The following is a 23,160-nucleotide window of genomic DNA, read 5'->3' as shown; positions in this document are numbered from 1 at the left end:
AGGCTGGAGGAAAAAAAGCCCCAGGTGACTGCGGTGCTGAGGGACTCCCTGGAAAACACAAGCATCCTTGCTAAAATGAGGCCCAGTGACGATGCAAAAGATTTTCTAGGAACTCTTGAGCATCTAAGTGAGACTGAGAACTGCCTGGAGGATGTGGAGATCATCACGCCAACCTGCCTGGGAGGAGGAGTTCAGGCAGCCGAGCAGGAGGGAGGCACTTGAACTTGCAGTGTGCTGCCTGCTGCAACTCGGGGCTCGTCTGGGGCTCGTCTGCCCTGACCGTGGGCTCACTGCTCCTGGCAAGGAACTGGACGGGAAATGTGTGTCCCTGGGTCCCACACCCCTCCAGGTGGAATAGCTGGCAACTTCTGAATTCCTTCAAGACATATTTAAAAGTTAGAGGTGCCTCCACCTGGGGAAATGGTTAATAATCTAGGAGCTCAGCTTTTGAGTCTGTCAAGTGGCCCCAGGAACAAATTTGCAACTCTTGTGTACTCAGCTTGAATAGTGGAAAACCCAGAAACCCGATGGCACTGTGGAGTGTGAGGAACACAAAGGTGGAGTGTACAAAATGAGAAGAGGACAGTGCTCTGTCAAATAGACAGAACACACAGATACAGGCAGCTGGACCCGCTTGCCTCCGGAACAGAACCACCAACCACATCAGATCGTGATGGGGTGCACCCACAGGTGCCGAGGGAGATGGCAGATGTCATTGTAAGGCCACTCTGGATAATCTGTAATTGATCACAGCACCTGGGAGAAGTACCTGAAGACTGGAGGAAAGCAAACATCACTCCTACCTTCCAGAAGGGGAAGAAGGAAGACCCAGGAACTACAGACCAGTGAGCCTCTGCTTGATTCCTGGGAAGGTGATGGAGCAGCTCGTCCTGGAAACCATCTGCAGGCACATGGACAACAAGGAAATCATCAGGAATGGTCAGCACAGATCCACCAAGGGGAAGTCATGCTGGACCAGCCTGATAACCTCCTACGATGAAGTGACTGGCCTGGTAGACAAGGGGTGAACTGTGGATATTGCTTACCTCGACTTCAGCAGGACCTTTGACACCGTCTCCCATAAGATCCTCGCTGACAAGCTGTTGATGGAGGGGCTGGATGAGCAGGCCGTGAGGTGGGCTGAGACCTGGCTGAACGGCTGGGCCCAGGGGATGGTGAGCAGCGCTGCAAAGTCTAGTTGGAGGCCAGTACCTAGTACTGAGCCCCTGTAACCCAGGTGTCAATACTGGGTCTAGTCCTGTTCAACGCCTTCATCTCTGCCCCACCACATACAGGTGATGGGGCAGAGTGTACCCTCAATAATTTGCTGATGATACCATACTGGGAGGACTGGCGGATACACCAGAGGGTTGTGCTGCCATCCAGAGGAACATCAACAGGCTGAAGAACTGAGCTGACAGGGTACCCATGAAGCTTAAGAAGTGCAGAGCCCTGCACCTGGGGAGGAGTGACCCCCCACACCAGTACAGGCTGGGGGCCACCAGCTGGGAGGCAGCCTGGCAGAGAAGGACCTGGGGGTGCTGGTGGCCACCTAGTTGAATGGAAGCCAGCAGTGTGCCCTTGCCACAAAGAAGACAAATGGTATCCTGGGATAAATTAGACAAAGTATTGCCAGCAGGTCAAGGGAGGGGGTGCTTCCCCTCTGCTCAGCTCTGGTGAGGCCAGACCTGGAGTCCTGTGTCCAGTTCTGGGCTCCTCAGTGCAAGGCAGACATGGTAAGGTGATTAAGGTACTGGAGCATCTCTCCTATGAGAGAGCTCAGGGGGATCTTATCACTGCATACAGACACCTGAAGGGGGGTGCGAGGGGGAGGGCGCCAGGCTTTGCTCAGCGGTCCCAGCGAGAGGCCCAGAGGCGGTGGGCACACAGACACACAGGGGCTCCGCCTGAGCCCCTTTTCACTGGGAGGGCGATGGTGGCAGAGCACTGGCACAGGTTGCCCAGAGAGGTTGTGCAGTCTCCCTCCATGGAGATGCTCAAAAGCTGCCTGGATGCGGTCCTGGACAACTGGCTCTAGGTGGCCCCACTTGAGTAGAGGGAGGCTGGACCGGATGAGCTCTAGGGCTCCCTTTCAATCCCAGCCACCCTGTGATTCCAAGAAGCCACTTACTGGGAACGGTCTCTGCGGTGTGCCACCCCTAGCCGTGCCTGGGCTTTGCCTCGGGCGGTAGCTGGGTTGGGCTAAAGCCACCCCAGCAGTGTGATGGAATGGGTGACGGGATGGGTGATGGAATGGGTGAGGGATGGGTGGCTGCAGGTCCCCGTGCAGCCCTGTGCCCTCTGCGCTCTGTAGCACAAATGCAGCCACGGCTGCTGGGAGAGCACCCCAGGAGATGGCAGGCTGGGGCTGTCGCAGTTCTGTCTTCGTGCAACAAGGGCAGGGTGGCTTCCCATCCCAGGCAGAGATGGGATGAGGGAAGGATGGAGCTGGTATGGGGAAGAAGGACATGGTGGTGGGGAAAGTGTCTGTAACTCGCTCTGCTTCTCATCAGGAGCTGTCACCTCCTGCCATATGGCTACACGCCTTGCCTGCTGGGGAAAAAGAAGTGCCCAGGTATGTGATGTGGGTTGAGAAACTGTAGAAAGCTTGCAAGATGTGCTGTGACTAGGTAACACCACTGCTGCTGAGCTTAGCTCTTCGGGAACAACAGCATGAGGAGGACAATGAAGTAATCCTGGGAGATAAGCCGTCTGTGGTACAGTGGGAGGAAGCAAGGCAGCTGGTGAGTTTTCCCCGATGATGTTGTAAACACATCTGAAAAATTACTTCCCTAAACATTATGCTTACCTGAAACTTGGGAGCCCTGCCCAATGGGATCTGCTCCAGGTGCTGAGAAAGCTCTGGGATACAATAAAGGGGCAAGAGCTGCTGAGAGCTGACAGCCTGCCCAGAGTCATGCAGCCCAAGTCTGCTACTCTGAAAACCTCTCAGTGTGTCTGAGTCCGTAATGAATTCCAGAGGGGTTCACGGTGCACAGGCTTCATGCATCCCTGATGTTACAGGCTATTAAAACACTTGTAGCAGACTGTCCTTCCACGCTCTTGGCGCTTACCCAAGGGGCTCTTGTTATCCCCAGAACCCCAACAGCAGAATACTTGTCTGGAACTGCATTTTATCCCAGCTGGATTTGCCCCCTGTCCCTTCAGCTTGCCACAGCCCCAAGCCCTTCTCCCCCAGACCCTTTCTCATCGCTGTCAGGCAGCTGTACGTATGAGCTAGCTTCTCCTCCAATGTGTGCTTCAAACCTAAAAAAACCTGCCTCCCATGTCAATTCATCAGGAAGATCATGTTAAGCCCATCTAACCTCGCTGCCTGACAGGCTAACTGCCCTAGCGGGCTGGGGGGATGCAGTGGATGTGATACATCTTGACTTCAAGGCTTTTGATGGAGCGAAAAGCATGAAGGTCTCATAAACAAACTATGGAAAAAAACTACAGTCAGAATTGCCAAAAGATGCATGCAATTGCCAAAAAGTAGATGCAGCTGGTTTGGGGAGACAGTTTGCAGTGTCAGAGAGGAAAGGCACTTTCCAGCGGGGCTGTGGAGATCAGCTTTTTGAGACTCGAGCAATAAAACGCTGGACCAGACTGGCCAGGGGAGCCCTGTCACTGGAGGCTGCTGAAAGCAGGTTTGACAAATATCTGCTAGGGATGAGTTGCGCTTACTTAATCCTGTCGCCGGGTCAGGAGGATGAATTAGATGACTGCCCAGGGTCCCGTCCCAATTTCATTTCCCCCAATTAAATTAAATAAACCCCAGAAATCATTGGCAGAGGCAAATCACAGCCACGTGTACTCACTGCATCCACCCCCAAGTCAGGCGTTGGATCAGCTCAAACCCCATTGAGGTGGAAACCAGATTCAGGACCCATCACTCATCCCCCTGATGCTGAAGATCAGCACGATGAAACCCTGTCAGCACTGCTGTCTGCACGGGGGATGGTGGTACCTTTAGTTCTGATGGGCTTTTGTGCATTGCTCCAAAGAACCCAGCTTTTTCTGAGACACCGGGTTTTAAATGTCCTTCCTTGGAGGGCTTATGGGAGCGGGCACGGGGTGGGAGAAGCACCACACTGTCCCCTGTTCAGAGAGTGCAAGGCTCTGGACTGACCTCTCAGCCTTTAAGGAAAAGCTCTTTGGGTGATGGAGCAGGAGAACGTGGGCTTGCGGGCCTGTGTTCGGCACCTCTTTTCTTACAATGCTGCACTCGTGGTGCTAACCTGCTCTGCCTGCCAAGGAAGCTCAGCACACCGCAGGGAGAGGTAAATCTGTGCAGCCTTGGAAAGAGCCAAACTCTGAGGAGGAAGGGACTGCCCAACCTTGTCATGGCCGAGCTCCTTCCCTTCTGTAATGGCTCACCTTGCTGGGCACATCCCCATGTATGAAATGGATTTCTAGAGAGAAGTTCACCCATCTCAGCCCCTTGCTGAGCTAAGGAAGCCAACCCCTCTCCTCGTCTGCTCGCAGGAAGAGCAGGGGGAGGCAGGAGGACAGGCTCGGTTATTCTGGCTCCCCCACGCTGCTGCCAGCCCTGAGCCCCTTTCCAAACAGAGGTGATAAATTGTATATAGCGTCCTAAATAAGATTAACGTAATGATCTCTTTAAGGCTGTTGTCTTTGTGATCACATCACATCGGAGCTTCATAATCATCTTGTGAATGATGAATGCACCCAGATCTGTCTTTTCCTCTGTCATTTCTAACCAGTGAATCTGTGTGTGTAAAAGACATTCCTGTTAGCAGCAGTGAAGAACAGGACCTCACACTTCCCCGCTCCAGACTATGAGTAATTCTTCTAAATGCATTTAATCAGCAAACTTCCTTTTCATGATGCTTTTTGCTGAGCTAGAGCCATTACTGCAAGCAGAATTATTCCCAAGGCCAGTAACATTCCTCCGTGGTGGCAGCTCCCTTTTGACTCCACATGTCACCTGCCTTTCCCCAGCATTTCACCCACCTAAAATTCTCCTACTAATTCCCTTCACTTCAGCTTATCTAGCTGCCTTCCAGCCTCTACTGTATCAAATGCTCTACTGAAATCCAGCTAGGTTAGATTTACCGATTTCTGGTTTTTTTTCATCCAGGTAAAAGAAAAAAAAGGTAAAGAAAAGGATCGAGTTAAGGGCACACAGTGCTTTTGTTGATAAACCCATTCTCTATTTGATACCATTTTCCACTTACTGCTGTAGCTTTAATTTTGTTTTCCTTCTGTAATTTGTTCTTAACCTTATGCTCTATTGAGACTAGACTAATGGGTTTGCAGCTGCCCAGAGTACTTTGTTTTCTCTCTTCCTGAAATATAGCTCCTTTTTTCCAGCCCTGGCATGCTTACCCTGAATTTGATGGATATGCTGCAAATCTTTGCTCCCAAAACTGCAATTTCCTCAGCCAGTTTTGTAAAAAACAAAAATATGGAGGTGAGCTGGCGAGCTCCAGTCTTGCTGCGATAAGGCTTCTCAAGTTTTGCTTGTGCCTTAATACAATAATTTACTGTTCACCCTTTCTTCTGTCCTCTTCTCCCACCTTTTTCAGCATCATCCTTCTTGCTGAGAAATGATACGAGGCACCTGTGAAGACCCAGAGGCGCTTCAGCAGCACTGTGGTGGGCACTGAAGGTGGGGCGAGGGGTGCAGCAGCCACGCACCCACCCCCTCGCTCTCTCGGTGGACGGCACGCCCCGGTCTGGGCTGCCGAGAGGCGCGTTTCCCAGAGAGGGGGAACTCGCGAAGTGACTGTACAGCATCCCGACGGGAGCAGGGACCCCCTGAAACTCCTCACAGATCCTCTGACTGCCCAGAAACATGCAGACACCGAAGCCAAGAATGTAAAGGAGTTTAGTTAAAGCTTCTCTGCTTCTGAAAAGGTGAAGGGAGGCGGGGAGAAACTCTTAAATGCTGCAGTTTAAAGTTTTATATATATATATATAAATATAAATATATATGGTTTTAAATGACACTTGGGTGACTGCTGCTGCACATGGATGTCACAGCTTAAGGAGTCACCCCCAAACCAACAAGGTCCTGCTGTCAGGAGATTCATCCGTGCTTGGAACAGAGTAGGATGGGTCAGAGGGTGGCAAACCAGCTGGAGCAGGGGTGTCCGTGCAGAAGGGCTTTACAGGTGCCAACACTGCCATCAACACGGACCCATTTCCAGAGGGCCAAGCAAGCATTACCCACCCTTTGGGCTTCCAGCACTATGAAGACACTGAACATCGGCTCATGGGAGATCAGCAGCATAGAAACACTGACCCGCAGAAAAAATCAGGTGGGAAGGGACCTCCAGAAGTCTCTAGTCCAGTTCCCTGCCCACAGCAGGGTTCCTCCAAAGCTAGACCAGGTTGCCTGGGGCCTTGCTCACACAACTTCTGAACATCTCCAAGGATGGGGATTCTCCAGCCTTTCTAGGCACCTGTCCTGCTGCTGAACTGCCCTCAAGGGGAGGAAATTTTCCCTTACATGTTCAGAATTTCCCTTGCTGCCACTTGTGTCCACTGATTCTTCTGCATTCACTGTGCTGTTTTCTCAGAGGCTGCCTCCATCTTCTCTACAACTTGCCTCTGGGTAGTAGCAGACAGCAATCAGACATCCCCTTGGCCTTTTCTCTTCAAGCAACCCGGCTCCCCCAGCCTTCTACTTGTGCACTGTGCGCCCCAGCCCTCTGCCATGGGGCCCTCTTGCTGGCTGTGCTGCAGTCTGTCAAGGGCCACCTTGTACTAAGCAGCCAGCCCCGGGCACAGACTTCCAGGTGGAGCCTCACACCTCTCAAGTGGATGGGAATAATAATTTCCCTTGAGCTGCTGCTGATGCTTCTGCTAATGCAGCCCAGGCTGCAGGGATCCTTCATTGCTTGAAGGGCTCACCGCTGCATCATGTCCAAAGTGCTTCTTGAGGCTTTTTGTGGTGATCTAATAAAATGCACTTTGGTTTGAGCCTGTTGGGGTTATTCCACAGAGAAGCTATCATCCCAGTGGAACAGGCATTGCCTGTGCACGCGCAGTGTGCTTTGGCTGTGACCACCATGCAAGAGAGATCCCTCTCAGGCACTTCTGATGTGCCTGTGATCTTTGCCCTGCACTGAGGGTCCGCAGGGACAGCCCCTCTGGCCGTCTTGGCACATGCAGCAATAATTTTTCCTCCTTCCAAATTATGGCATTTGTATTCGTGGCCCATTGGCCAGCAGATTTAGCAACTAATAGCCCTTACTACGGCAACCAAATGAACTCGGCCTGTAGCTAAGGCTGATCAATCCTGGGTTACCATGTTCCTGCCCAACAGGGACCCCCACATCCCCAGTTCCAGAGCAACCTACTTCTCTCAGTGAAAAAGCATCAGATCATTGTTGCGTATACTTCAAATCCCAAAGCGTATCCCAGGTGTGTGCTTTCTGCTCCTTGCCCTTAAGCGAGCCGATGCCATTCTAATGCAATGATTCAGGCAAGCAAGCATATGCAGGATAATGCACACTATATTTCTCCATTACCATGTGTTTCTCCAACCTTAAACAACAACACTAAGCAGAGAAGTTACCAAGCAGGGGAAGATGCAATCTATTTCCATGCAGCGGAAAAAAAGGTAGGAATGACGTGCTGAAATGCTCTCTGCTGTGAGCTGCCAGGGGATTTAATCAGCCGATTGCCAAAGAGATGTCAGTTCCCTGAAAAAGTGAGGACAACACGCCTTGCTGAGAAATGTACTCACAAGATTAAAATACCAGCTTCAGGATAAACCTAATATTGTCCCACAAGCAGGTGAAAATTTGGGCAAGAATGAACAGCCTCCGTCCTTACAAAGTGTGTCACTACATCAGCACACCTTCCAAGCCCATCTGTGCCTCTCTGCCAGGTACCCCCAACAAATTCAGGTACCACTAGAGGCAGCTCACCGAACATGTCAGGCCAGGGTTAGCAGCCCTAGAAGCCAGCCAAGCAGGATACCATGGCACAGAGCACCACCTGCATTTTGGGATGGTCACCATGAGCAGTGCAGTTCACATGCAGACAGCAGGCAAAAGGGGTTCAAGCACTGAGCGTACAGTGGGGCTCCATGAGCAGGCGGTCCGCAATCATTATTGAAGGTCCAGAGGTGGATGCCTTGTTGGGGTGGTGAGGAAGGAGAGAGATGAAGAAATCAGGCGAGCAGAAAAAGAAGGGAAGAGCTGAGGTGGCAACGTGACAGTCAGATGTGAGTGTGGAGGAGGTAACAAGGATGGGAGATGGAACAGGCAGCCAGCATGGAGGTGTGTGTTTGCCACCCTCCTGGGTCAAAGCTGTTGCAAGAAGAGCTTGTTACAAAGGTTGTAAGAGCAACTGCTGCGGTAACTTTGAGCTCAGCTGGCTTTCTCCACAAATTTTCTTTTCTGAGCTTGTCAGGAGCCGGTGCCCTCAGCGGGAGGTGGGCACCCAGCTGCGCTATTCGCACAGTTTTGCTCCCAGGAGGGGGGCCCCACTAACCTCCACCTACCACCCCCTCCAGGGCTCAGTTACCTCCTGCAGTCACTTTACGTGCTGCTGGTTTATTTTCTTGCTGCACAATTGTAAGCCTCGCTCAGTCACCCCCTTTCCAGCCACCAGCCCGGGCTGGCAGGGCTGCCAGGTGAACCTCACGGCTGGTGCAGCGTGGCCGCCCCTCCTTGCACAGCTCCGAGCCCCGAGACGGCACTCTCTGAAAAACAACTTCATTACAGACAGAGACTGTACCAAAACTGACTTTTCTAAAGAAATGAGCTGGTGTGGAAGCAGCCACTGGGCCTGGGGGTCTCCACTATGTGCATCATGCTACTCGCCCCGGGGCTGGCTCCTGGCCAAGCTGGCCCCTGTGCATGAGCATAATGGGGTAAGGAGGGCACCTCTTCATCCCCCTGCTGCCTGCACTGCTCCTCCCACTCCCAGCACCAGCAATTATACCCAGGTTTTTAACTGCTGCAGCCCTCCGTTGAGCCCACCCAGTAGATGTTGCGAAGTGCCAGAAGCCCTAAACACGTGCATGTGGGACACGGGCATGCCTCCCTGGGGAGAAACCAGTGGCAGTGGCCTGGATGCTCTTCCCTGGTGTGGAAGAGCAAGGGCAGGCAAGATAAGTAAAGGGGAGCAACCGAGAGCTGGGAAAGAAGGTGAACAGATCAGCTGTACCCTCCAGAGACGCACACCGGTGGTTCTCTGATTTTGCCTACTGCTAAGGAAAGGAGATAAGAGAAATCAAGTGTCTGTGACAGATGTTAGTCACGCTGCCTCACGTGCTATTGAAGGGTGCTTGGCAGTGCAGGGCGGGAGGGGGAGCAGAAAACTCTAGGCACAGTAAGAAAAATTTAACCACTTTGTCCCACTCCTCGGCTGGCAATTACCACTTTTCCTTGTCCGGTAGAGTGTTTTGACAAGCTCTCCCAGCTACCAAGGCCAGGCCAGCCCTCTTCTTGGAGGAGACTCTAGGTCTTATTTCTTTCTAGGCAGCATACACAGAGGAAGGAGGAGAGCCGAGAGGCTGCAAGGGACTCTGGGGCAAAGAGGAGGCAAAAAAGACACCAGTGCCAGGCCACAGTGCCTCTTCCAAGGCATAAGATTGAATATATTTGCCGCGTTGCAGAACAAGGAGAGAAATGTCACCTTCAGAGGCGATCTGACAATCATAAAAATAAATTACACAGTGGAAGGGGGGAGAAAAGGTGAGCATTTGTGAATATTCATGAGCAAGTCAAAACCCCCAAATTAACAAGCAAATTAATTTCCAAACTGATTAGGCTGCCAACTCCTTTTATTTAAATAAATCAACAATTGCCTTCATGTGACTCCTGCTGAAGAACGCAGAGCTAATCCTGGCTCCTCCCAGGAGGCAGTTTTGTACTGCCTGGGATGACCAGTACCCCAACTCCTTCTGGGGACCGACGGGTGCTGCGGCTCCAGCCGCCTGCCTCTGAGCCGCTGGGAGATTCCCCTTTGCCCGCTGCTCCGGATGTTGTGGTTTCATGATCGCCTGAGCCAATCTAACCGCTGGCTGCTATAGTTGTGCTCTCCCTGGTCCCACCCTCTTACTCATGCTGGCTCTGAAAAGCTGTTCCAGCATGCCAAGCTGGCAGAAAACTCATACAACAATTAAAAAAAAAAATTCTCCCAAAACAGCTCTGCCAAATGCCCAGTGAGCAACACAGATAAGGTATCCTAACCTGACTTGGGAGGTCAGTCCAGTGCCAAATTTAGCCCTGCTACAAGTGGCAGAATTAAGCAGATGACACCTAAAGTCTCTTTTCACCTCAGTTTTAAGAGTCCAAGGCAGAACAGAGCTGCAACAGCCAGCTTGGCTCAGTGGTCTTGTGGGGTGTATCCAGTTCAGTGTGGGGTGATCAGCCAGCCTGGCTTAGCGACCTCGTGGAGTGCCTCTGCATTGCCTTCTCCAGAACAGCCTCTTGCATTCTCCTGTGCTATCAGCAAGGCTCAGGGGACTGCCTGCTGCTCCGGGCGCAGTAAGTCACACTGCACAGCAACACGCCTGGTGGTGCCTGTGCACGGGAGGCAGCAGGAACCGCCAGCCAACACTTAGGTGGGCTGAATCTGTGAAACTGAATTCTCAATGAGTGAGAAGGAGGGTGAGTTGTGGCCCCCTCTGGGGTCAAGTTGTGAATGGTTGCAAATAATAATTAGTATTTGGGTGTTGCATTGAGCCACTGGCTTGCAAGTGTGGAAAGAGGGTTGCCCAGCTCCTCTCTGCACCCAGCCTTGCTCTCTTGTCCCCTACAGCACCTGAGGTGGCCCGGTTTGCCGCCCCGCAGAACGACAGCCCTTTCTGTCCGGCTGGTGTGGCAGACGCGCGTAGCATTTGGCCAGGGAAGCGCCAAAGCCAGGCCAGGCGGCGGGGCAGGCCCCGCCGCTGGCCACCAGCCTTCGGGCCGGCTCGCCCGCCGCAGCCGCCGCAGCCGAGGCACGGCCGCCCCAGCGCTACCTCCCGCGCTGCCGCTCCAGCCGGGCCCTCGGCGGGGCCACCCGGGGCACCGGTCCGAGTCGCGGTGCCGCCCCCGCCCGCTGGCAGGCCGCAGGCCCCGGAAGGCTGCGGGCAGCCCTGAGGCGGGGACCGGGAGGAACGGAATGGGCCAGGCCCCCCCTCGCACCCAGCATAGGCCGCCTCAGGCGGGAGCCAGGCCCCGGGGCGCCCGGCCGCGGGTGGGCGGGGGGCTGAGGGCAATCGGCGGCCGAGTATTCCCGTGGCGGCTCATGAATATTCAATGGCGCGGCGGGCCCGCACCGCGCACGTCACGCCGGGCGGGCGGCTGGGCCGGAAGCGGCGCTGAGGCCGGGCTGGGGTCCGCCGCGCGCCCGCCGCCGCCACCGCCACTTCCGCGCAGCCGGGCTGCCCACACTTCCGGTAAGCGCGCGCCCGCCGCCGCCCGCCCTGTCCCCCGCCGCCGCGCGCTAGTACCCCCCTCCCCCCGCCTTGTGCTGAGGAAAACCTGCCCGGGGCCGGCGGCCTCCGCCGCTCCGCCTCTTTTTTTTTTTTTTTTTTTTTTTTTTTTCTTCCCCCGAGAGAAGCCGGCTCATGACGCGGTTCCGCTCCGCGCCCCGGAAGAGCTGAGGCGCGCTCCTCCTCCTGACCCGGAAGCGACTCGCCGCTCCTCTTTCCGGTGAGGAGGCCGCTGCCGCCGCTGGAGTCGGGGTCGGGGTCGCCGCTGGGGGGTGGTGCCCGGTAATCTGCTGGGGGGGGGCGGCTGTGCGGGCGGGGGGACCCGGGCCCGCGGGGCGACCGGGCCCGAGGCGATCCGGAAGCGGAAGCGGAGCGGGGCTGTCTGTCTGTCCGCCCGCCGGCCCGCCGGCCCGCTGGCGGGCGCGGAGCCGTCCCGGGGGCGCCGCCGCGAGGGAAGCGCGCTGCGGGCCGGCCCCGCGCTGCGGGGGGGGGCACCGGGGGCGCGTCCCGGCCTCGGCCGCCGCCGTGTGTGCGCGGGGCCCCGCGCGGGGAGGCGGGTGCGGGCCACCCCTCCCGTCCCGGCCGGTTGCCGCGGGGAGCGCCCTCCCCCGCCCATGGCCGCGCCCGCGGGGGCTGGAGGCGGCCGGCGGGTCTGGGGGCCCTGCGCAGCGCCGCCCGCTGTCATACAGGGCCCCGGGTACCCCCGTAACCCTGGCGGTTTGTTTGCAGAGACGGCCCTGGAAGGAGGAGAAATGCAAGAGGAGGGAGAGTGAGAGGGGTAAGGAGCTCCCGGAGCTGCGTGAGTGACCCCCGCCGCCGGGGGCGCGGGACGGGTGGGCCACGTGTTCTGGCGCTGGGGGCTTGGAGTCGCTTGAGCCCGGGGGTGCGGGCGAGGGGATCGCGCGCCTGGAAGGAGCCGAGGCGCAGAGTACCCCCCTGCCAGGCACCTGCTCCCACAGAGGCTCGGTCGGTGGGGGTGGGGGCTGTGCGTGTGTCCGGGAACGGCACTGAAGTTGGTGGAGCTCTGATGTGCGGGTTTGGGGTTCGACACTTTGTCTAGCATGTTTTGGGGGTATTCTTGATGTGCATCCAGATGTGCCAGTTCTAAAGATGCAGCAGCGCTTGAACTTTTCAGTGCTTAAGAGCTTCCTGGAAGCATTTTTGCATTCGATCTAACAGCCTGTGTGGCCTTCAGCATCCTTTGTATTTTGCAGCAATTAAGCTTAAAAGCTCCTTGTTACTGAACAAAGATCTTGGGCAGACATAACACAACATTGTAAATTGTTCCTGAGTGTCGTACTGGGGGGCCCTTTGTCAGGTGAAAACTCTATACCAAATAGAAAATAAAAGCTAGGTATCTGGAGAATAAAGAAAGCCATATTAAAATTCAGCCTCTAAATACCTGTGTGTCCAACCTTGATTGTGCCTTCCAGAAATACAGCCTCAACCTCACTGTATAATTGCACGTTCTTTTATCTGTTTATGATTAAAGTCAAGACCTGCAAAGAAGTATTAAGTCCAGCACGTTAAGTATGTGATTCTATGAAGTTCTCTGAGATCTAAACTCCAGATTCCTTGTCCCTTGTGGGTTCCTCTGGTTCACTTGGTTGTTTATTTGGTGTATGTACATTTGTGGTCTGTACATAGAAGGTGTTTTTGGTTTATATCAGGAGGGTACGTTGACATCTGTCTGATACTAGACTGGTGAATAGGAAGAAGGTCCCATCTCTGGCCTGTTTGTGGAAGCTGGGATGATGAAGGCACTGCAGTGGGAACATGCTGTGGTACAGGGTTGAAGCTCCAGCCCATGTCTGGTAGTTATAGAACAATTGGAAGGGTTACGTGCAGAGTTCTGGTAAAGTAAGTGTGAGCAGCATTAAAGTGGGGGCTGTGAATAGGGGTGCATGTTTTCAAAATATCCTTTAGCCTAAAAGTGGGGTAGGGGAGGGACAGCTGTGGGCATCAGGGCAGTAGTTTGGTGGAAGAATCTCACCTTTGTTTTCTCCCTTTGGAAGACTGGCTTGCTAGTGAGATTGCATGAAAGCTTCAGCTTTTAAACCATTTCTCCTTTTCCTCCACATTCTTACAACTTCATCACACTTCAGTCTTTCAAGCCAAAAGTTTTGAGACCTGATACCATTCAAGCATGGAGATTTTTGGATGGGGAGGTGTGTACTAAAAGGGTTTAACAAAACCTGTGTAGTCATCTTTTGGGAATCAGTAAGTCTTATTTTGAATTGCTCAGTTTACAAAAAGCGTGCAAACAAAAGTTAGGTGCTCTGTGAAGTTCACGTAGGGAACTAGATGGAGACAGGCAGCCGCTGAATTACCTGGCCTGTGCTAGTCTGGATTTTGGAGTCTGGAAATGGATTTGACTTTTGTTCCTTGTACTCTTTAAATAAGAAAGCTTTTGTGAGATTTTTTGTTTAAACTGGCATCATTCTGTTTGAACTCCTGAAGTTTGCAGTTGAATCCAAGGGAGTCTTGGACAATTACAAAGTTTATTTGGAAAATGCATCTGATTATTATATGAGACTTCATGTTTTTACAGAATTAGGTTCGCTTTGATGTTTTTGATGTGGAAGCTAAGCAAATAAGGGCTTACTTATTTTAAAATAAAAAAAACAAACAAACAAAACCCCCAAAACCACCAAACCCAAAGTCGACATTCCAAACAAAAAGCCCTTCTTGATCCTGGTGGTGCTTAATTGCCGGGAATGCATTATCTCTGCATGTGTGCCCATCCTGTGGAAGAAAAAAGTCACGTAATTAAACGTTACATACATAGGGCCTTGCTGTGGGCAGTGTACTTAATAATTCATTTGGCTCAGAAAGGAAAGCAGAGGAAGGAAGGTAAGAGTCTTGCCCTATCAGATTCTGATTGAATCACAGCAATGTAAATCCAGAGTAATTCAGTCAGGCAGCTAGCAGTCTGACTGCATGCCATTGATGCAAGGTAAATAATTCGTCCTTAAGTGTGTTTATTGGTTGATTTGTAGTGAGTGAGTGAGGCAAGAATACTTGGGTTTGCTGTTGCATGAGCGATTCATAAAAACAAAATTATCAGGTAATTTGGTTCATTTGTACTGCTTCTCTACATAGAGGAAAATTATCTTTGCATTTTGGCTCACATGCAGCAATTCCACATGTATTTATTCTGCCCTAATACAGTTCCGGAAAGTAAGTGTTTTGTGCTACTCGGGGTCCTTCAGAAATAATATTTACTCATTAATTAGAGTACTGCGGCATCATAACAGGAATAGGAGCGGGACAGTTTGCAGGTAGCTGCATGAGAAACATACAGTGCTTGCCTTCTGCAAGCAGCTCTCTCTGCCAGATGATCTCCGAGCATAGTTTTTATCACGTGTATTTTACATACTGTTTTTGCCATATTTGTTCTGGAATAGGTGTATCTTCTGCTTCAGGAAATACTCTTTTATTAATTTCTTTAGGTTTTGAATAGTATTTTCACAAGTGTGACAAACTTTGTCCGCTAATGCTGTTACACAGAGGAGTGTAAGGGTTAGAAAGAGAAGGGGCTGCTTCAGCCAGGTGTTCCTAAAGAGGTTATGCTTCTGTCTTCAGGGGGCTGCCTTTTGGTGTCTAACTGGTGCACGGGGACTTGAGACGGAGTGGTGGGCACTTGACTTGGGACAGAGCCCTACAGAATCTTGTCCCAAAGACTGGAATGAGATGGGCAGTAGAGAGCTGTGACATGATCTCACTTGGAGATAGGGTATCCCAGGAGCAGGCGGTCAGGTTATTTTCCCGCTGCCTGGTCTCATTGGACGAGAGCAGAGGATCTTGTCTGTCAGGAATACTGAGTGATTCTTCCGGGTTGCTTTCGAGAGTGGGGCTGAGGTGGTCAGCGCGGTGGGCAGCAGGAAGTTAGGAGCATTAATGTTGACTTCTTGGTCTGCTGTGGCTGTCTGTTATCTTGGGCAAGTTTTTTTCCCTCTCTCTGCCTGTCTTTCTTCCTGTGTAACATAATGCTAATGTCCCCTTGCTGCATCTGGGTCCTTCATGTTGAGCTGGGGTGAAGGGACAGGCAAGGTCCAAAATTTTCAATGCTTGTGGGGTCAGACTGTCTGAGACAGTGAAAAATGGCTTGCAGCAGTATTTGCCTGGTTGCAGATGGCGCAGACTTCATCATTTATGCCATGCATTTGGGTGGATGATAATCGGGGAATTCTGGAGGTGTTCTGGGTTTGTAGTTAGTCCTGGTTTTTGCATGGAGGACTATTGGGCAAGAGGCGTTTGAGACTGACCCAAACCTGTGGGAATGTCAGACACCTTTTTCCCCTGAAAATAATTTTTGGATTTGGGCAGAGCTCAAAAGTGGGGAGAAGTTAACGGCTCAAGTAAGATGGGGCAGATTAAGGAACTGTCACAGCATTAGACTGAGTCAGTTCCATGTTGGAGTCTCCTTGGGTTTAATGTTCTTTTTGTGTGTGTGTCTGTCTGTCTGTCTTCCTTCTCCTCCATTCCTCTTCCCTTCCCCCTTCCTCTTCCCCCCTGTGCCCAGCTAGGATGGAAGAATCTCATTTCAACTCCTCCCCGTACTTCTGGCCGGCAGTGCCCACCGTCTCGGGACAGGTAAGACGTTTTTTCCAACCTATTACGCTGGTCTTGCTTCTTTTTAGAAGTTCATGCATGTTTCTGTTGCGCTTCTTGCCCAGCCAACTGCTGGGAGAAGCTGTGCTGGGGTATTCTAAAAGCTGTTCTTTCCATCCATTCAGATTGAGAACACCATGTTTATTAACAAGATGAAGGAGCAGCTGTTGCCCACAGAGAAGGGCTGCAGCCTGGCTCCCCCCCACTACCCTGCCTTGCTGACAGTCCCCACCTCTGTGGCCCTACCCACTGGTATCTCCATGGACTCAGACACCAAGCCAGAGCAGCTGACGCCGCACAGCCAAGCCCCTGTGACTCAGAATATCACTGTGGTACCAGTGCAGTCTGCTGGGCTCATGACAGCAGGTAGGGGACTCCAAACACTTCAGCAGCTTGTGAAGGAGACTCGAGGGTGGGGAGGACAGGGGGATCCTGGAGCATCCTTTCGGGCTGTAGATTATTCCTAGCCTTATTGATGGTGTGGACTGCCATGGCATGCTTTCACCATGAATCTCTAGGCACTCCATACATCCACCCTCTGTGGAGATTTGACTTCCAGTGGTGGAGACTAGGAATGTGTTGGGGAGGGTGAGCTACTCTTCTATGTGTGTTGTAGTTAAAAATTAGGTGTATAGAGCATGTGTCTGTGAGATAAGGAGGTTGGACATAATTAGAGATGTAATAACTGACTTTCTCCATCTTTCTTCATTTGCAGGTCCTGGTCTGGTGATAACTTCCCCATCAGGTTCCCTGGTGACCACAGCCGCCTCTGCCCAAACCTTTCCCATCTCTGCTCCCATGATTGTCTCTGCGCTACCCCCTGGCTCCCAGGCAGCCCTCCAGGTGGTTCCTGACCTGTCCAAGAAAGGGACAACCACCCTTTCTGAAGGTGGTGGGGGTGGCGGGGGTGGGGGAGTTGCTCCCAAACCGCCCCGGGGCCGGAAGAAGAAACGATTGCAGGAGTCGGGGCTGCCAGAGATGAGTGACCCCTTTGTGTTGTCAAACGAGGATGATGAGGACCAGCACAAGGATGGCAAGACATACAGGTGGGGAGCGGAGTTAAACCTTGACTGTAATGTTGCATGGGGATGGGGGTCTATTTAATCCTTCAAAGGATTACATAGGGAAGAAGAGATCTCTGCCTTTTCCCTGTAGAGTCCCTGAGTAGAGAATCTTTCAGCTGCAGAAAGAGTTGAGTTTTCTCTCTAATCAGGAGTGTTTACAAGCTGGTGGGCTGGCCCAAAACTAAGGATCTCCTTCGTAGTGAACGAATTGATTTTCTGAATTTACAAATGTTAACGTTACTAGTTTAGTTAATGACAAGGATGTTTTGGCGGCTAAACCGTATCCTTGATGCCACAGCCAGGTAGTATGGCTGCTGTACTGCAGAATGCAGTGGTCTGGTGCAGCTGGAGCACTTTTGGTGTAGCTGAGAGCCCTAGTGTACCTGGGTGCTCCCGAGCTAGGACTCCAGTCTGTCCGGGGTAAAGACTACAGACTGGAGGCACACAGGGCAGGAAGTGAACTGTGGTGATAGTGTCTGCTCCTGTGTGCATTGCCCCTTGTGATCTGCTATTTCAGCATTCCCAACAGACCAGGAAAAAAATAAGTGTTTCTGAATTATGTGTAAAGGTGTTCCCGAGCCCTAAGGGTATCACAGAAGAGGGGGGAGAGTTCTGAGCCCTGAGATTGGTTTTCTGAGCTTGGAGGGATGTGGTTTGAGTTTACATGTGAGTGGTGGGAAAGGGAGAGATTAACTAGGAGGGAATACTTAAACCAGAGGACAAGGAGTGTGGGTCTTTTCGAGAGGGTGGGAACCGGACAGAGCTGGCAAGTGCTAGGGAGGAAATGTGGTGGTCTGTCTTGGTTGAGAAGCAGGAGCACGTGTGAGTGATTTAACGATAGGTGTTTTGGGGGGATGATTAAGACCAATTGGGGCAAAGCAGTAGCCAGACGGAAACAGAAATAGAAGATGGTCCCTTGTTCTTCTTAGTTCCCTACTGTGTGGCCACGATCGTGTCTCCGTTTCCCTTTTACCATCCTAGACCCTTGTTTTGGGTTGGTTTTTTTTGGTACAGGTTTAGTTCTGTTTCTGGAATTTGGTCATAACAATACAAAGGCATCTACACAGAATCAGTGCATCTACCCCAGGCACTGTTTCATTTTTAACTATAGCATTTTTCAAGTGTTTACATTTTTAAGTCAATACAGTTGAATGGGTGCAAAACCAGATCTTGGATTGGCCTTTTTATTCTCTTATCCAATGTCCCAGTTCTTCCACTTTGAAAATATAATCAGCGTATGGCGAAGAGTGGTGGGAGTGTTAGGTGGCTTGCTATTTGTAATCCCACCATTTATTTTGGGCCATAGCCACAATTCCACACTACTCAAGCTGCTTACAGTCTGGGTTGCTAATTAGGTTGTTAAATATGTATTTACAGGGGACACAATTGGCAGTGAACGCTAGAATTAAAGCTGAACCAAGGCTTTAATTATAGCTCCTTGTTTACTTGTAAGTTTGAAAAAAAATGCCCAAGACCAGGTGGAGTGACTCAGCAGAAACTTTATGAACACGCATAGTCTGTGTAGCAGCTCATGCAAAAGACTTTGCAGGGAAAACCCAAATGAGTTTATATGTAGGAACATGTGATCAGGAAGATTTCCTGTCTTCACATTTAGTCTGAGGGTGGTACCCTCTGCCTCTTCCTTCAGCCCCCATCCCGAGCAGGCCTTCCTCTGAGCAGTGCTAAGGTGCAGGGTAGCTAAACTGAGGTTTATTGAAGACCACCAAGGAGTACTTCTGCCCTCCTTGGGAGTCTCTCCTTTGGCTGATGCTTTCTATGTGCAAGTTTGGAATGGAAAATGATTGTTGAAAAAATAAAGGGGGATGGTATCTTCTCTTGGAGCCGTGGGAGAGAAAACCTCCGTGAAATACGGTTAAAACTGTTTCTCCAAAATATACATATGAATAGACTTACAAGTTAAAACTTTGAGGAATCCTGTGTTCCTTCTGTATTCTAGAGGATGATTTGTGTAGTTCCCATTGCTACAGTATGTAGACATACCCTAGCTAAATTAAGACTGTGGGTGAGGTTCCTCTACTCCTGCTCCCTTCTCAGATTGGAGGAGCAATTGCTTGTGGTATTTGTATGTCTACATTTGTATGATTTCACTCATTCTTGTGATGATACACCAAGGACAATCTAGTCAGATGTCTGGAAGGAGTTGTACTGTATTGATCAATATGACTTTTTAATATTTTTTTTAATACTCAGTTCCTAAAGCCTGGGATTATTTTGTCACATTTAATTATTTTTTGGGTTTAAGTTTCTTTTTGCGCTCTGTGCTAAGTGCCTGGGCAGGTGGCTAATTTCCATAATTCCAGACTCCTAGCGTGTTAGTGAAGATGGAGTAAGGCCTTGAATGGGCAGCACAGCAAGGCAGACTTGGAAGGAATTGGAGCACAAATGTGATACGCATATTGCAGCTTATCCCATTCTCTACTGAATGTAGAGATTCCTGCTCCAGCAAATGGCAGCTGTTTTGCTGCTGTGTCATCTCTGGAAGTGAATTAGTAGTCTGCTGTGAAAGTGGTGGAAGAATCTTTGTGACTAGCTTTTTCTTTGTAAGAAAAGGTGTGAGGCTTTTGCTAATGATCATGTTGCTTGCAGAACTTTGACATCTAGCCTTCGGATTAGTCTGGCAGAGTCGTTGGTGCTTTGCTTTGTGCTGTTAGAAGAATGCTTGCAGCTGCAGGGGACAGCATCTGACCCAGTCCTGTGAAGCATCTTCCTTCCTGAGTAATGTCACTTCAGTCTTGTCTGGATTCATTGTCAGCTCTTTGTTAATCTTCCCTGACATCTTCATAGAATTTACTTTGTAGAAAATGAGATCGGCATCAAGAGTCCTTCTAGTAAGATGCTGGCAGTGTGAAGCACGTAGCTTCCTTTCAGTACTTTAAAAGGTGCTGAGGAAGAGAGAGCAAGCACAGGTCCTGGAGACGGTAGTATTGTTTCTTAGTGCTGTTTTGGTGCCTGTACCTGTACTTTTGGAAGTTCATGGTGTGATACGATCAGTGGACAAGACTGATGAAGTGGTTCAACCTCTCTGGGACAGATCATCAGTTCTGTCTCCGACAAACAGCTGTCTAAGCAGTTTCTTCTTTGCAAGAGGAAGAGAGCTCTCTGTAGGCGTTGCTTGGTTCCAATATTAAGTTTGTCAGGGCTAGGCCACATACCAGTTTACAGTCTGGAATGGTTTTGCAAGCTGTGCTTTGGAGCCTAGGATACCAGCAGAAGGGCTGTAGGCTTGAGAAGGGCCTTGCCATCATACTGTAACCAACAAGCTCTCTCTTCCCCACCACTAATTCTGAGGTTCCCTCCTTTCACTAGCTTGTGGGAGCAGCAGGCGGTTTGGGAGACAGTAAGCAGCAGAGGGACGTGGGAAGCTTCTGAGGTGAGTCCAGGGTGCAAAAATATACAGAAGCCATTGAAGGCTTATCAAGAAGCATGGCTGAGCTGTAGAAAGTGAAGAAGCTAGATGGAGGGCCCCATTTAGTGAGATTAGGTACACAAGGGGAGCCAGTAGTCTGAACACAGCAGGTGGGCATGTTCCTTGGCCATGTCTCATTTTAAGCCTTTTTTTCTGCCCTGTGCTGGGTTTAGCATTGCTGTTCGGTGAATTTCCCATGGTTTTGAATAGATTTGAGATCTGGTGGCAGCTTTTTGTAAGCCACGTATATCTGTGAAAATATGGTCAAATTTGGCCAACTTGTAAGCTTGGAAAAAATCTGTTTTCTCTTTCTCTGAGTTGCTTTATAGTTTGGTAGTTGCAAATATTATATCCTCTCTGGTGTTTCTTGAGGCTTTGCATGACTGTGGGCACTGACCAGACTTGCCACAGAAGAGGTGAATACACTCGTAACTTCTCTCAGTTTCTTTTTGAGGCTGGACTACACGTGTACCCTCTCTGCAGCGATGAGCATCTTCTAGGCTGGTGCTGAAGGGCCAAACATGCTTTTCCTTCAGTCACAACTGCTCCTCCTTCTGCTTCAGAAGGGAGTCTTTTGTGCCTAGCATTGACAGTGACCTCTCCTCTCTGATGGGCGCAAAGGCAAGGTGTGAGAAAATGTAGTAGGCATGAGAATGAGATACGGGCAGCGCCTGGAGCTGGTTGTGTCCAGGGAGTCTGGAAACTTGGTAGAGCAGAGATGGAAATCGGAAAGGAGGAGAGACAAAATTGCCTACAAACTAGGGAATGTGGCAAAGGATGTGATGGGGAGCCTATTTGCAAGGGAGAGATGGCACAGAGAAAAGACACGAAGGGCCAAGACTGGGGGGAGGAGGAAAGAACCAGATCTGCTAGGGGCTGGGAATTGAGGAGATATACCTAGAATTAGCAGAACAGATGGGGACAAGAGCATGGGATGTGGACAGATAGAAGCGTGGAGGAGAGGAGATGAATGTTATGTAGTTGAGGGAATGAAACAGTGCACAGCCACTGCAACAGAGGATAAAGGGGCTGGGGCATGTGGGTAAAGAGCTTGGGGCTGGGTCTTGGTGCAGGAGAGAGGGGATTGTAACAGGCCAGAAGGATAAAGGCAAAAGGGGAATGAAGCTTGAAGTGTCAGGCAGAAAGTGTCACCACATTCCCTCCAAAGCCTAGAAATATTAAAGCCAGTACTTCTAAATTTTGCTGTGTGTCTGATGTCAGCACAAGAATGTGACCATATCTGGCAAAGAACCTCACCCCCTCTAAGGCCAGAGGAAGGTGACACACTACTGTTGCTGTCATTTATCATCCTAGCTGCAGTGGCAGAGGTCTGTGCAGTGGATCTTAAGATTGCTGATGACCAATGTGGGTGTCAGTATGATGCCACATGTTGGAATTTCTGTTTGCTTTTTTTAACAAGTAGTTCCGTGAGCAGCGGAACTAATGAAGCCTGGTTTCCAGCGGCTCTCTCCTGTGTGGATTCTCTGATGTCTAATCAAGGGTGAGCTTACTAGCCTTTCCCTCAGCAGGGGGCTCCAAGAGGGTCTCTCTTCTTTCCCCACCTGCGTATTTTTATGAGACTTGTGATGATGTTAAGATCCTTACCGTTTTCCAGATTTGGTTGAAATTGGCTTATAATCTCAAAACTCTTAAGGCGGACAGGTGCACATGCACATCCACATGCACACGCAGTTTGTACACATAAGCTTTGCTTTTGTATATGAATGCTGTGCTTGGAGGTTAGCAAATGTCAGAATTAAGACTGACCACGTGCCTCAGGATATAATAAGGTAAAAACTTGCATTATGGTAAGTTCTCTCCCTTCTGCTGAGATGTTGTAACTGTGTATGTGTGCGTGTGCACTCTCAGCTCATCATAGTGCCAAGCAGGAGGAATTAACGGTGGAGTTCTCTAGTCATGAGTTTTAATTTTAGCACATGTTACTTGCATGTCAATGGAATGAGTGTGTGCAAGAGAATGAGGGAAGCAGTTACAGTTTCAGCTGGAGAGAGAGAGCTTCGAAACTATTCTGTTGCACCTCTTATCTGATCCTGCCTTAATTTGGCCCCATTGAGTCAATGCACTTTGATACTATCCTTGATTATGTGATTATGGTTATCATGTACAGGATGGCCTGTCAGGGTCCTGCATGTTTACTCAAAGAACCTGAAAGGAGTATTCTATTTAAACAAAACCACAAACAACAACCAAAACCAAATGCATTGACATGGGGTTGCAGAATTGAGAAGGCCTATTTGGGGAATGCATTTGACTGCTAATCTGAGGAACAGTGGATTGTGTTGCCTCTGCCACAGATTTGCTGTGATATCCTGCAGCCGTGTGGTACAGGTCTGCAGATAATCTTGCCTCGAAGCGTGTGCAAATGCGAGTTAGATCTAGTCTTCAGTGGATTTGCATTTGCCGCAGGCTTAAAATGACCACAGGCAGTTATCCTGAAATAATTAACATTTGGTGTTCCCAAAACTGTAATGTCTTCTTAAGTATCGTTGAACAGTCCTCTGTTACATGTGAGATCCTGTTTTGCTTTGTAGAAAAGCATTGCATCTCATAGCTGTAGCGTAGAAATCTATAGGAGCTGTGATTTGAATGTATATTATATGAGTTTTCCTTTAAAGGCAATAGGTATC

At 50.6% G+C, this 23,160-nt stretch overlaps 1 protein-coding gene across 11 annotated transcripts in view; it reads left to right on the top strand.

The window, feature by feature from the left end:
• The first annotated feature begins 11,494 nt into the window (after positions 1 to 11,494).
• Positions 11,495 to 23,160, top strand: part of ZNF384 (zinc finger protein 384) — a 28,216-nt gene continuing 16,550 nt past the window's right edge. For 2 of the 11 annotated variants that reach the window (XM_055809230.1, XM_055809222.1), the window contains exons 1-7: positions 11,585 to 11,689; positions 12,137 to 12,185; positions 13,078 to 13,267; positions 15,937 to 16,003; positions 16,147 to 16,387; positions 16,737 to 17,067; positions 21,936 to 22,013. In XM_055809230.1, the coding sequence (XP_055665205.1) occupies positions 13,215 to 13,267; positions 15,937 to 16,003; positions 16,147 to 16,387; positions 16,737 to 17,067; positions 21,936 to 22,013 (770 nt within the window). In that variant the 5' untranslated portion in view covers positions 11,585 to 11,689; positions 12,137 to 12,185; positions 13,078 to 13,214. Of the gene's footprint in view, positions 11,690 to 12,136; positions 12,186 to 13,077; positions 13,268 to 15,932; positions 16,004 to 16,146; positions 16,388 to 16,736; positions 17,068 to 21,935; positions 22,014 to 23,160 lie in introns of all 11 variants that reach the window. The other 9 variants (XM_055809223.1, XM_055809228.1, XM_055809227.1 and 6 more) reach the window with 9 other exon arrangements.

This window comes from Falco peregrinus, chromosome 6, assembly GCF_023634155.1.
Source record: "Falco peregrinus isolate bFalPer1 chromosome 6, bFalPer1.pri, whole genome shotgun sequence".
NCBI classification, from domain to species: domain Eukaryota; kingdom Metazoa; phylum Chordata; class Aves; order Falconiformes; family Falconidae; genus Falco; species Falco peregrinus.
The sequence above is the reverse complement of the archived record's forward strand: the minus strand, read 5'-3'. Positions and strand labels throughout refer to the sequence as shown.